We start from the raw sequence: 15,382 nt of genomic DNA, 5'->3' as shown, positions 1-15,382 counted from the left end.
TCTTGTTTAAAGGCAGTGCAGCCTGGTCTGACTGTCCGTGTGTGGACTGGATATGAATCAGATGCCTCATAGCTCTCATACTCACTATATATACATTCTCTATCATTCAGCTTTCAGTTTGCTGCAGCATTGCAGCATCTCTGCTTTGTTTCTGCTCTGTGCTGTGAGGAAGCTGATTGGACGGTATAGCAGTCGATGTCGCTCCCTGCTCTCCGATGTGTTTTATTCCTAGCACTCCTGTGACATTTGTAGTTAATTCCACACTCCTAATTGGAAAGCAGGCTTGTAAGCAGGAGCTTAGGCTATTAAAAGCGTTGTTGTAGCATGGTGCATGGCTATTAATTGTAGTTCAGCCAAGGGGCCAGAGGGAGGCAGAGATGAATGAACAGTAAGGCAGAGAGAGCACAGCATAGGGCAACTCTGAATTAATTACAGTTAACCTTGAACATTAAATGGTCCCACAGGACAAAAACCATGATGACGCACTGTTTGCCTGTGTGTGTATGTGTGTCTGTGGGGGGGGGGTACTGAGAGCAGGAGCTTCAATATGTGCACAGTTGATTATTTAAACCATTTGCCACATGTTTTTGTATGCAAAAACAATTGCAAATGTGCTTTTAGACAGTTTGTCACTCATGCCAATGTAAACAGCAGGTCTAGACCATACTCCTTATAAAATTTAGAGAGACTTAACAGTTCCCACCATGAGCAAGTATTTGGCGACGGCGGAAACCTCGGACAGACCCCAACTATAAGCAGGAGCCGTCTACCAAGTATTTACGTGTATTATAATACATACGATACGATAAAATATCAAAGATTTTAAAAAATAGGAAAAATACTCATCACAGTTTCCTAAAGTCAAAGGTGATGTCTTGAAATTTGTTTGTTTGAAATGTCCAAAGTGTTTAGTTTTACATCACATAAGCCAAAGATAAGCAGCTCCTGAAAATGGAGCTAGTGAGTTTTTGACATTTTTGTTTGAAAAATGACTTAAAATAAAATGACTTAAATGAAGACACTTGCCGATTAATTTTCTGTGGATTGACTGATCTGTTATACATCTTATAACCCAATGTGTATATTGCACTGCAATTATAAGAAGGGTGTGGGATAAAGCCAAAAGCTTCTGGAATAGCTAAGTAAGTCAAATTTGAGTCAAGATATATATTGGTTCTCAAGGTCAAGATTGATGGCTCCAAGCTCAGTATGTGTAATGTGTATATATCATATAATTCAATACTATTCGTGAGGAAATCTCTTCCTAAGACAAGTTGAATGCAAGTGACGGAGGACAAAATCCATAGTCTTCTCACAGTGTTCTCTATAAAAATGCTCTCTACAGTTCAGCTAGTCTGCGTTAGTGAAATCAAGTGTATACCTTTCAGTTAGTCTTTTTGGTTCTAAATTCACTTACTACGTTGACATGACAGCTGTAGTAACTAGTTAAACTTAACAAACAAGACAAATGATCATCTTGTAAGATATGATGCATTTTTCAGGATTAAGTAAAATATTAAATATTTAGGGGCAGCAAGCACAAATTTGATGACATTACACTCTACTTGACAAAATCAAAAAAGGCTTAGACTTTAACACCAATAACTTGACTTAAGCCTTTTGACTTGATACTTGATACCTTCTCCTAAAGGCCAAAGATTAATGTTATTTAAAAAAAATGTACCACAAATCAAATAATTTCCCTTCATTTCCTTCATTCATGAAAAATGACACCAAACATAATTCTGTTTCCGTACAAAAACTAAAAAAGATACAGCAGTATACAGTATGAGATTGTTTTTTAACATTAAAGCATGTCTACTTATTACATTTGATGACGAGTGAATTATAAATTGTTTAGGACTTGAAAGTCAAAGTTTAGGACTTGGGACTTGCCTGTTTTGACCGTAGACGGTATACAGTATATAATGGACAGTATTATAGAGAAATTACTTATCACTTGATTTATAAGCAACACAATGTTCATTTTGTAAATTAGAGTCTCATTAAGAGTAAAATAGACAATGAAACTATGTATGCTTTAGGGAGTGGCAATGCACCAAACTCAGATCAAACTGTCAAACTAGGCAGTGCTGATCAAACATGAATCAAGATTCTGTCACTGCATTTCCTACTTCTCACCTAAAATCATTTCAAAAACATATTTTAGTATACTTTATCTGTAATACAAGAACATGTGTGACCAGACAAGCCACCATTGTTTCCTGCTATGGATGAGTTGATAATGCACAGCCAATAAGTGCAGCTAACATCACAGTACATTATCTCCATTGGCCAAAACACAAAATCATGGTAACGACCAACGCCAAACTCACGGCTTAAACCCCTGTCTACATCAGATGTGTTTCAAACATGTCTTTCAATTGTTTATCATAATAAGTCCAGTTGTAAGTGCCAAGAGCTGTCTTTTCAAATTACTATAACTTTAAATTACAGTGACATATACATTATGTAACCATGGTTTTACGGTAAGTAAAACCTAGAATTGTCTTTTGCCACTAGGAATAATAAAACAGCATGGGGCCTAGATCAGAGTGTACATACTTTACAACAAAAAGCGCCCAGTTAGCTCAGTTGGTAGAGCTGGCGACCCATATACGGAGTTACTACAGTGGCCTGGGTTCGAATTCGACCTGCAGCCCTTTGCTGCATGTCATCCCCTCTCTCTCTACCCCCCTTTCCTGTTGATCTTCAGCTTTCTCTATCAAAATAAAGGCATGAAAAGGCCAAGAAAAAGCAGAAAAATGTTAAAACTTACTTTTTGTTTTTTTACTGGGATTTATATATATAGCACTGGTATTTATAGCACGAAAAGGGGTTTGCCTTGTTTTATTTGTCTGTTTTATTTATCTGTTTTATCTGCCAAAAAGTTCTAAAATTTGTGTAAATAATAATTAGTTATTAATAATAGTTAATAACTATTTGATAGGTATAAATTATCCTGGCCATTCAAATTAATGCAAAAACCATAGATGCCATGCATTTAGTGTTTAGTTGATGTCATTGTATAGACTTTTTTCCAGCACCCCCATCTCTGTCAAAGTTAATGTGTTAAAAGCAGGAAAAATGGGCAGTCTAAGGATTTGAGTGACTGTGACAAATTGTGATGGCTAGACAACTGGGTCAGAACATCTCCAAAACTGCAGCTCTTGTGGGGTGTTGCCGGTCTGCAGTGGTCAGTACCTATCAAAAGTAGTCCAAGGAAGGAAAAGCGGCGAAGAGGTGACATATATATATGTATTTATATGTACAGTGCTGTGAAAAAGTATTTGCTTATTTCTTATTTGTTTGCATATTTGTCACTAAATGCTTCAGATCGTCAAACCAATTTTAAAAAGTAATTGCCCCCCTTGTTAAATCATGAATTAACTGTGATTAACCAAATGTTTGGGAAAGCTGAGTTCAATTTCACTAGCCACAGCCAGGCCTTATTACTGCCAGACATGCTGAATCAAGAAATCACTCAAGTTCCAAGGCTAAAGCCACTACCGACCAAAAAGAACACAAAGACTTGTCTCACAAAAACACCTTGATGATCCCGAAGACTTTTGGGAAAATATTCTGGACTGATGAGACAAAAGTTGAACTTTTTGGAAGGTGTATGTTACATCTGGTGTAAAACTAACGCAGCATTTAATAAAAAGAACATCATACCAACAGTCAAACATGGTGGTGGTAGTGTGATGGTCTTGGGCTTCTTTGCTGCTTCAGGACCCGGAGTACTTGCTGTAATTAATGGAACCATGAATTCTGCTCTCTACCAGAAAATCCTGAAGGAGAATGTCCAACCATCAGTTTATGACCTCAAGTTCAAGCACACTTGGGTTATGCAGCAGGACAATGATCCGAAACACACCAGCAGGTCCGCCTCTGAATGGCTTAAAAAAAACTAAATGAAGATTTTGGAGTGGCCTAGTCAAAGTCCGGACTTAAATCTGATTGAGATGCTGTGGCATGACCTTAAACAGGCTGTTCATGCTCGAAAACCCTCCAATGTGGCTGAATTAAAACAACTGCAACAACAAAGAAGAGTCCAGAAAGGGGGAAAATACTTTTTCACAGCACTGTGTGTATATATATATGTATATGTACGTATATATGTATATAGTTATACATTTATGTTTATATGTGTATATGTATGTACACATAAATGTTATTCTCAGCACTTAATCAGCTCCTCCTGGCTGCTAATCCTCACCTTCTCCTCTCCAGTGAGGCTCACAAAAGTATATGGGAACTAAACGGTTTACTACTCATGTGTCAGGCTGGTTTGACCCATGGCACATCTCGTTAGCTTATTCAGTGACACAGTGTGCCCCTTGTTAGTGCCACAGATGGAGAAAGAAGGGTAGCATGTGAAAATGCAGAGATGTAAACAAGAAAGCATAAGGTTTAAAGATAAGGAAATGTGTTTATCATTATGCAACAAAAGCTTGATTCATGGTACACACATACAAAATATATAATTACATTTCTAGAATAACATATAAAATAATTAAGAAAATAACCAAACAACCATCCAAATAAAAACATTTAAAAAACATGAAAAGTCTCACTCCCTTCTGGTGTGTGTATCTATGCTGATAGTTTTGGTTTTATATTTCCAGGTTCTGTAATAGTTGGAAAAGAACAGATATTTATGTTAACAGCACTGACAAAAAGACTTCTCTGGTTACTGTGGGTAGAGTCAGACTTTGCTTATCAGAACTACTTTCTACTAAAGAAATAGTCACCATAGAATTCATTAACAGTGTGTTCTGTGGATTTACGAGGACATACCTTCTCTTGTCAAAACATGCAGCTTTTGAACATATTAAAGAGCACTCTGCTAAAAGTAAAAACTGTGGCTATACTACTATACTACATACTATACTATACTATGCTATATACTATTGTAGTGTGTAGTGTTGATGCTTTGTTTGTTCTGTAACATCCTCAGGATATTTCACTCCTTGTTGTGTTGTGACTTCTGGCATTAGAAGGAGGTGGCACAGTGAAGTCTTCCTCTATACTGTCTAAAAATAGAAGTAATTGACTGTGCTGCAGCAGCAAAAGCAGTCTTGACATCACTTTGTATAGAATCACAGTTATTTCCTCCATTAAAGCTATGTCTTGATAATAAGAAATTTGAAGTAAATAAACTAAAAAAATGTCTCTCTTTGTCTATTCCTCCACCAGGGGTGATCTACACCACCGATATGTTGGACCGTGAGACCAAGGACTCCTACTGGCTAACAGTATATGCCAGCGACCACGGCGTGGTTCCCCAGTTCGCCACTATCGAGGTGTTTATCCAGGTGGAGGATGTTAATGACAACGCCCCTCTGACCTCAGAGGTGCTGTACCGGCCATCAGTCCCCGAGAACTCTCCACGGGATGTTTCTGTAATCCAGATCCAGGCTCAGGACCCTGATGCCACACCTCCTGGCACTGTTGACAGGCTCAGCCACCGCATCATCAGTGGAAACCCACAGAACTTCTTCACTATCAACACCCGCAGTGGTGAGTAATGATGGTTTTTATGTGTCTGTGTGTGAGTGAAAAGGACTCTGCTGTATCTCAGGTTGAGCAGAATGCATACTGAAAGTCTACATGTGGCAGGGTTAGACGCTAATATTTTAAAGCTATGCGTCTACGCGTCACCAAACCCCAGCATCTGGTGGCCGAAGTACATTTTTGGTGACCTAAATGTAAACCTATGTAAAAACAATTAGATATATGCAATATACAATTTATATCTCAATATACACATTTTATCTAAAATAACATAGTATACGTTCTCAAATAGTGCAGCCATATGATTATCTTATAGAATATGATGCATTGCTTTAGATTAGAACCAGTGTTTCCCAACCTTTTTCTGTAAGGGAGCCCCTTTTCTATCATTTAGTAAACGGAGGACCCTAGTAAGTGACATGTTTTATGGATATTTCATATTATATTCATTGCATAACAATAACAGTACAGAACAACTGATAAACTGTGCAATAAACCCAAATATTGAATACAGTAACTGCATGAAGTTTGTGTAAAACAAGTTGAATTTTGAGCAGGTTATTTCCATTGAGTCATGAACAGAGATGAGTTTTCCTTTTCTTTATTTTTAACAATCATACATAATTAATTGGTTCTTTCTTGACAAATACATTGTTCCTTCTCCTTGATTTGGGCCATTCCAATAATGTAATGTATGTATTCTACTAATCATTTCCTAATTCAGGACAAGGCTAAGAGTGAAAGCGCAACAATTTAATTTAGTTTTTCTCACAGAAATTAACAAAATGTTTTCTTTCATCACTTAAAATCAAGAAGGCCTCATGAGCCCCCATGAAGCTTTGACAACCCCTCATAGAGGTCCTGATTAAACTACCCAACAGCATATGAAATAGTTAAAATGATCCGAACCTTAAACATTGACAGCAGTAAAATGCAACATACACATTAATGCAGCAGTAATGTAAATCCAAAACAATCTTTCCATGTAATGCTTTAAGTAAATGTTTCTATAATACCTACATACTCTTACCTTAATAAAATTAGAATGCAGAACTTTCACTTGTAGTGGAGTATTTTCACATTGAGGGTACGTTTGCTTAAGTAATGGACCTGAATACTTCTGTACCTCTGGCTGTATGTGAGGGTTAGTTACTAGTGTAACGCTAGTCAGCCATAAAGTCCGTAGATATGCTCAGGTTGCCGTATAATAGTTTGGGCCCGTCTTATCTATGCCACTGATAGTTCAACAGTGGAGGCTTCCTCACCAGATGCCCGAACCATGTCAGCTGGCTCCTTTCAACACAAAGAAGAAGCAGCTCTAATCCGAGTCCCTCGCGGATGTCCGAGCTTCTCACCCTATTCCTAAGGGAGATGCCGGCCACCCTCCTGAGGAAACCCATTTCGGCCGCTTGTACCCGCAATCTCGTTCTTTCGGTCATGACCCATCTCTCATGACCATAGGTGAGGGTAGGAACAAAGATCGTCCGGTAAATCAAGAGCTTCGCCTTTCAGCTCAACTCTCTTTTGGTGACAACTGTTCGATAAAGGGACCGCAATACTGCCCCTGCTGCCCCGATTCTCCAGCCAATCTCCTGCTCAGTTCTACCCTCACCCGTGAACAAAACCCTGTGGTACTTGAACTCATTCACTTGGGGTAAGGACTCACTCCCTTCCTGGAGTAGACAATCCACCGGTTTCCTGCTGAGAACCATGGCCTGCGATTTAGAGGTGCTGATCCTCATTCCAGCTGCTTGACACTCAGCGGCGAACCGATCCAGTGAGTGCTGAAGGTCACAGGCCGATGATGCCATCAGGACCACATCATCCACAAAAAGCAACAATGCAATCCTCAGCCCACCAAACTGCAACCCCTTCCCCCACGACTACGCCTTGATATCCTGTCCATGAAAGTCACAAACAGGATTGGTGACAAAGCGCAGCCCTGGCAGAGGCCAACACCCACTGGAAACAAGTCTGACTTACGACCAAGAATCCGGACACAACTCTGACTTTGGAAATACAGGGCTTGGATGGCCCTGAGAAGTGACTCCCGCAGCACTTCCCACAGGATATCCTGGGGAACCCAGTCATATGCCTTCTCCAAATCCACAAAGCACATGTACACCGGATGGGCATATTCCCAGGCCCCTTCCGGGACACCTGCAAGAGTGAAGAGTTGGTCTGTTGTTCCATGACCAGGATGGAACCCGCACCAGACCCTCCTTTTCAGCACCTTAGAGGAAACTTTCCCAGCGGGGCTGAGTAGTGTGATGCCTCTGTAGTTTGCACACACCCTCTGGTCCCCCCTTTTAAATAGGGGAACCACCACCCCAGTCCGCCACTCCTTCGGCGCTGTCCCTGACTTCCACGCAATGTTGAAAAGGCGTATTAACCAAGACAGCCCCTACACACCCTGAGGTGTCGGACAGTTTTCCAGAAGCGCCTGGGTGCCGTCTGAAAGTCCTTCTCCATGGGTTTATTTTCTGTAACTATCCAACTAATAAAAAGTGACTAGTTGACTTGTAGGGGACAGTCCTAAACACTATGATACATACAGCACATCTAATTGGAGGTATTTGATCAGTATTGAGGGAAATGTTAGAATAATAGCATCTGTATAGGATGAAGCAGAAGGAGTGAAAAAAGGAGGAGAAGACGGATGCTAGGAGAAACAACAACATCAGCTGCAACATTGTCTAGAACATGAACAAACACATCCCCTTTGCGTGCAGCTTCACACACAGTTTGTTCTGTAAATAAGGCTTGAGGTGGAGAGAGGAGGAGATATAATTGGCTGCTGCTATATTTATCTTTTCTTTAGTCAAGATCCATTTGCTTTGAATTTGATATCCCACCCTCAAGCAACTACTCCTTTCCCTCTGTTTCTTCCTTTACTAAACAGGTTCTTCTGCTTTGTTTTTTTGTCATCATGTTTTCTCTCCAACTGTCCTGTTTTCTCTTGATAGCTGTTTTTTTAGTCTGTCTCTCTCTGTCTTGATGCCAAATGTTGAATATTTGATTTTGGCATTATGAAACATTTATGAGGCACTGCAGATCATCTATAAGCCTGTAGCTCTCCTCCTCTATGATTTACATGTTTTCAGTAGGTTGATGTCCTCTGTCCATCTGCCTGATTATCTCATTCGCAAATCTGAAATCACTTCTCTAATTCTAATCTCACTTCTCTTTCTGTGGTCATCATATCATAGTGACCCTCAGTGCTTGAGCATCACAGTACAGTTGATTTGGATGTTATATTGTTATAGAGCAGTAGTTGACAGGCTGTAGCTGTGAAATTTTACTCAGTTTTGAGAGAGTTTTTCAATTCAATTCAATTTTATTTGTATAGCGCCAATTCATAACAGAAGTTATCTCAGGACACTTTTCAAATAGAGCAGGTCTAGACCGAACTCTTTATAACATTATTTACAGAGACCCAACAGTACCACCATGAGCAAGCACTTGACGACAAGGGCAAGGAAAAACTGCCTGTTAAAAGGCTATTTATTTAAGACAAATTGTTAGGACAACATTTTTTGACAAATTTCACTTAACATGCTGTTAACCGTTCGTACTTCCAGCTCCAAGGCCGAAGTTGTTGCTTACTTCAGGATGATCCTCATTTACTTTACTCAGCATTTGGCAAGCAGGAGTTGCCAACTGGGGTTCAGGGGTTGCAGCCTTTATTTACTGACACACTGCAGCTAAAACTGTACATTTACTGATAGACTCACTGCTAATCTTAAGACTAAAACACACTGAACGACACACATCAAAACAGCCATATATCATTTGCTATGTATAACTTCCACACCGTTGGTGGCTAGACACACGCATGGATGCATCACCCCATGTTGCTTTATGCCATTGACTTATCTCCAGTGTCGCCTTGCCTGAAATCATAAATTATAATGGCAAAAAAAGACATTACCTGGCAAGTCATATATTTGAAAATTGGCTTTAAATAAAAGTTTAAATAGTGGTATCCACACAGGATTTTAAGTTCACATCTTATGGTAGGCATTTTATAGTGCGATCAATTATAGTATGTAAAAGGTTGTCTTCACACTTGAAAAGGTTCATTTTGCATCCTGCTAAATAAGAAAACCACTCCTGTTGTAAATGTGTACCAGCATTTGGCAGTAATAGAACAAGGTTATTTGTCATCAATGCAGATGTGCTGTTACCAAGAACCTGACCAGCCAGGAGACTGACACACAGATCACAAGTCCCTCGCTTCCCTAATTTGGTAAAATGGGGAATATTAGCAGGATTACAATTTGTAATACATCTGTTTTTCTTTAAAAATACACTGAGTAGAGGCCCCCAATTGTCTTGGTGTCCATTTTTTTTCTTAAGGTTACATTGTTCTCTTGTCTTATAAAATATAATTACATCAATCTTATTGACATTGCTACCTCTTGTTTCGGTAATCATCATACACTTTTTATGTTCTATAGACAAAATAGGCAATGGCCAGCCAAAAGGGGCAAAAGAGAGATTGTTAATGTATCAAGTCAACTAATTCATTTTAAAGGTTCCTGGTCTACTCGTTTCTTTCAGTCTGTACGCAGGATTCTAAAATCCTGTGTACAGCAATGTTGGTACTGTTAAATGTGTGTGTGTAACTGTGTCAAGGATAAAAAAAGGCTACAACAATTACGGTTATGTTGTGTGTAGGATCAGGGTTATGTTGTATTAGGGTACAGGCACTTTTTGTGGTCCAATTCAGGCACTGGTTGGACCCCTATCTAACATCCCCCCAACAACACCCCCTTCCACCTTTTGTGCAGAGTAGAGTAGAGTAAACTTTATTATCCCAAAGGGGACGTTTGTCTTGGGCACAATGCTACAATTTGTTGCTTCACATAAAAACACAAAATCCTCATGAAACATCTTAAAACATGAAAGAGACATTTAACTATACTTTTTACTCTTACTATTACTTACTATTAGCAGCTTGATAGAGGGTGGAAAGAACGATAGCTTTAAATGGTAAATGGTAAATGGACCTGTACTTGTATAGCGCCTTTCTAGTCTTCCAACCACTCAAAGCGCTTTTACACTACATGGCACATTCACCCTTTCACACACATTCACTCAGTGATGGCAAAGCCTATCAAACAGAAACTAACTCATTCATACACATTCACACACCGATGCACGGCAGCGGGGGCAATTCGGGGTTCAGTATCTTGCTCAAGGATACTTCGACATGTGGCACCAGGAGCCAGGGATCGAACCAACAGCATAAGGTCTTGATTTGCACTCTGGCACACAGAGTCTTTTTATGTACGAGTCTCGTACAGGCTCTGTATGGGCTCATGTTCTTTATTCCCTATTATCCTCTGAGCTATTTTGTGCATGCTGACAAGCCTGCTTTTCAGCTTCACTGTTAAGTTGCCAAACCATACCGTAATTCCATATCTAATGATGCTCACTAGGATTGCTCGGTAAAACAACAGCATAATCAGGCTGCTCACTCCATACTCCTGTATGCAACTTGTTGGCACTAAGATCCCATTAAGTGCACTGAATAAAGCAGACTTTACATAGCAGCCTCATTATTGAATTTGAATTTGTCTGATAATTTTGGTTTTAATTACTAATTATTAGAAGATTAAAAGAGGGTTTCACATCATGTTTGACAGCTGAACCACAGTCGGCAGTGTGTGACTTCTGTGGTGCCAACTCTGATCATTTCTCTGCAGACTCTGGCTCTCTAAATAGATCTAAATGCAGATGTCAGTTTACTCACTGTTCCTGAAACAATAGCCAGTTGAATAGTGTTTGTGACAGAAGCTGCTGCCACCCATGCTCCAACAATGAACCGTCCTTCAGAGTCACATACTTTTCTTATGATCTTAATACAAAATCAGAACCATCTGGGCCTACTCAGCATTTTTAAAACATGCCAGAGTGCATGACTGGATATAAATTTCTTAATTGTACCATGCAGTGCACCTGTGTGAAAGCCTCTGCAGTCTACTCATTTATTTTCCTTAAATGTGTCACCTGTCTGTAGTTGGCTGGCATTAGAGCCCCATTTGGGTAACCCACAGAGGGGCAATAAAAAATATAAAGTCCCAAATTTGTCAGTCCATATGGGTTAGTAATCTCATGGTGAGATACAAGTTGGGTCCTTGTAAGCAGTCTCCTGGCCGCATGGTCCACTTACAGGGGGGCTTATTATTTTCAATTTATTTATATAGTGCCAAATCATAACAGAAGTTATAACACACTTTTCAAATAAAGCAGGTCTAGACTGTACTTCTTAAATTATTTACAGAGACCAAACAATTCCCACCATGAGCAAGCACTTAGCAACAGCGGAAAGGAAAAACTCCCTTTTAACAGGGAGAAATCTCGAGCAGACCCCGGCTCTAGGTGGGTGGTCATCTACCTCAACCAGTTAGAATGAGTGGAGAGAGAAAGACAGATGGACAAGATAGAGAAACAAGGACGCATAGCAATTAGGGGACGACCCGCTCTGCCTCTGCACCACAGCCGCCATGATCCATGATCCATGTGAACATGCAAGACTAAAAAGCGCAGAACTCTGGGGGAAGTTAAGTTAGTCAGTGCATTAATGGGACATGAACATGTACAGATGGATCATGGGAGATCCCCTGGAAGTCTAGGCCTCATCTGAGCCAGCCCTTACTATAAACTTTATCAAAGAAGAACATCTTAAGCCTACTCTTAAATGTGGAGCGTGTGTCTGTCCCCAGAACTGAAACTGGAGGCTGGTTCTACAGGAGAGGAGTTTGGTCGTTGAAGGCTCTGGCTCCTGTTATACTTTTGGAGACTATATGGACCACAAGTACAGTAGCCCTGCATTCTTGAATCACAGTGTTCTAGTGGGGTAATAGGGTACTATAATTATTGGCATGGTTCTTCCTGGATTTTTGATTATGATGGAAGAAAAATAAGTTGCATGAGCAACCAACTTGGACATATCTATCTATCCTATTTGGGGCCCACATGGACATATTGGACAAGACATTGTATGGTAAGAGAATATTGTTTTGCGCTAGGATCTCTTCACTGTAATGTTGCTTATATCTCTGGTTTGTGATTGATGGCTTGCTTCTCAAATAACCGCAATTAGAGTTGATCAGGACTCCAGGTTAAATACCAATACAGACAGTACTGCTGGCATAACCTTACTACATCTATTTATAACTCACACACTCATAATGTGCAAAGATGCAACATGTAATGCTTTTGTGTGTATTTTTATATTGGTTATATTGGTCTTTGTTGTTAATTTATTATGGTTCCTGTCGGGGGGCATTTAACAACAGATAGTGTGTGTGTGTGTGTGTGTGTGTGTGTGTGTGTGTGTGTGTGGTGAGAGGAACAAACTTTTGTATACTCAAATGTTGTCTTAGTGTATCTTTTGAGTTTGTTTGTTATTGTAATAATGTGCATTTCTGTCTCAAGGTGTCATTGGGTGTTAATATTCTGTTGTGGGTTTTGTGTGTATTGTCATCTGTGATTTTGACATAATAGCTGGATACTTACAAAGAGACAGACTTTAGTGTGTGTTTGTGTGTGTGTTGCATTGTGTAGCTGATGCTATAATATTGTCTTCCTTATTAAAGCTTAAATTGGCACTAACAGACAAAGGAACTGGAGTCAGCTGCTCCTGGCTTGTTAGCATGTCAGTCTGCCTGGCTAATGTAGCATAAAGCCCAACAGTTGTGTTCTCATTAATCAATAGCATTTTGCTGATTGTTAAGCTTGCATTTATGACTAGAGAAGTATATCATTAATCAATAGCATTTTGCTCTGATTGTTAAGCTTTATGACTAGGGAAGTCCAGTATATAGTGTCAGTATTCAGTATCATTATTGGACCTGGTGTCTGATGCTCAGGGTCAGCACCGTCAATTCAGTTTAAAAAGTTTAATGTTAACACCACTGACAGAACAGACCAGTAAAAAAAGTTCTAGTAACACCATGTGTTTTCTGCAATTACATATTACACTGCCTCTAAAATTAAGGTACGTGGACCTCTAGTGGTATGCGGACTCCCTTTAGTGGTATGTTAAGGAATCTCTAAAATGAATGGTAAAAATGAAATAAATTAGTTTAAAAACATAAAATACCATCAAAATACTACAACATTTAAACAAGGAGACTGAGTAGAGAGTTAAGGGAAAACTAAAGAGATGGTGGTGGATATCCAATGCAGCAAGAGGTCCCCTTCCCCAATTGCTAATAAGGGAGAGAGGGTAGAGATGGTGGACACCTAAGTTCCTGGGGGTGACACTCAACAACAAACTAGACTGGACGGACCACACTGAGACCCTCTACAGGAAAGGAGACCAGCTCGGTGGTGGGGATGGAGCTGAACAGTGTGGAGGCTGGGACTGAGAAAAGGATGAGAGGGAAGCTGAAAGCCATCATGGACAACCCCTCTCATCCTCTCTAAACTGAGCTGAGGCAGCTCAGGAGCACTTTCCGCCACAGACTGATCCAGCCCCGAGCCTGAAAGCGGTTTGGAGGCTCGTTTGTACCATCTGCCATCAAACTGCCACAGCACCCAGTACCTCCCACCCCCGCTGACTAAGACTGTTTTAAATTCAATAAAACTATTATTTATCTTAATAGCTGCTTAAAATATTTTCAATTGCACACCATTGCACTGCATTGCACACCATTGTACTTGCACATTGCTTATTGCTTATATTTTTATATTTCTATTATACTTTGCAAAATTCTTATCTGTGATAACATTGTACTTGTACACTGTACTCTTTTTTGCACTATATTCCCAAATGCTGCTGTGTGTAACTTGAATTTCTCTTAATTAATAAAGGTAAATGGACCTGTACTTATATAGCGCCTTTCTAGTCTTCCGACCACTCAAAGCACTTTTGCACTACGTGCCACATTCACGGCAAAGTCCATCGAACAGAAACTAACATTCATACACACTCACATACCGATGCACGGCATCGGGAGCAATTTGGGGTTCAGTATCTTGTTCAAGGGTGCTTCGTCATGTGGTACCAGGAGCCGGGGATCAAACCCACAACCTTCCGATTAGGGAATGACCCGCTCTTCCTCTGAGCCACAGCCGCCGGTATATCTTATCTTAAGAGCTGAATGCCGAAGCCAATGATGTGCTTTCCTGTACCCTGGAGCTTCAAGAGAACATCCAAGGTCAGCTAACAGACCTGGAGACACGTTCACAAAGAAATAACATTCACATCCATGGAATCCCTGAGGGGGCTGAGGAAGACAATATACCGGAATTCCTTGTAAAGTTTATTAAAACACAGCTGTGCCTCCCTGACACTACCCTCACGTATACAACACACCACCAGTCTCTTGGCTCCAACCACCACTGGGCTCCAGCTCAAGGTCGATGGTTGTCTATTTCCTGGAATACAAAACTAAAGAGCTGGTACTTCGTTCTGCTTGGAAGAAAAAAGAAAAAATATCAACTACGACGGGCGCAAGGGGGCAAGAAAAAATCGAAATAATCAATTTACAAAATCTACAATAACGTTCTGGGCCCATAAAAGAGGTCAACTAAACAGAACTTAACTCAGGCTACATTAACTAAACAAACTGAACAGACTAAACCAACCAACCTAACTAAACTGAGACATTGGGGAAGCTTAAATAATCAGGTAACTCTGACACACAGTGGGAATAGACTAAAACAACTAAAACATTTAAACAAACTACAATAACCTCAAATAATGTCCAGATAATGCAGCCAAATATTAACTTAGGAAAATACTGAAATGCTAAATATCGAGAAGCATAATTATCAAAGGGGCCCACATGGACATATTGGACAAGACATTGTATGGTAAGAGAATATTGTTTTGCGCTAGGATCTCTTC

General features: G+C 39.9%; 1 protein-coding gene and 1 long non-coding RNA gene across 12 annotated transcripts in view; one reads left to right on the top strand and one right to left on the bottom strand.

The window, feature by feature from the left end:
* The window catches only part of LOC127362392 (uncharacterized), a 165,000-nt gene that overhangs the window by 54,437 nt on the left and 95,181 nt on the right, over positions 1-15,382 (bottom strand). The window lies entirely within an intron of this gene.
* The window catches only part of fat3a (FAT atypical cadherin 3a), a 183,347-nt gene that overhangs the window by 96,741 nt on the left and 71,224 nt on the right, over positions 1-15,382 (top strand). For 9 of the 10 annotated variants that reach the window (XM_051397901.1, XM_051397898.1, XM_051397897.1 and 6 more), the window contains exon 3: positions 5,200-5,523. In XM_051397901.1, coding sequence (XP_051253861.1) covers positions 5,200-5,523 — 324 coding nt within the window. Of the gene's footprint in view, positions 1-5,199; positions 5,524-12,248; positions 14,426-15,382 lie in introns of those variants that run through there. The other variant, XM_051397900.1, reaches the window with a different exon arrangement.

This window comes from Dicentrarchus labrax, unplaced genomic scaffold (assembly GCF_905237075.1).
Source record: "Dicentrarchus labrax unplaced genomic scaffold, dlabrax2021, whole genome shotgun sequence".
Classification (NCBI taxonomy): Eukaryota; Metazoa; Chordata; class Actinopteri; family Moronidae; genus Dicentrarchus; species Dicentrarchus labrax.
Note: the sequence above shows the minus strand (reverse complement) of the source record. Positions and strands in the feature narration are given on the sequence as shown.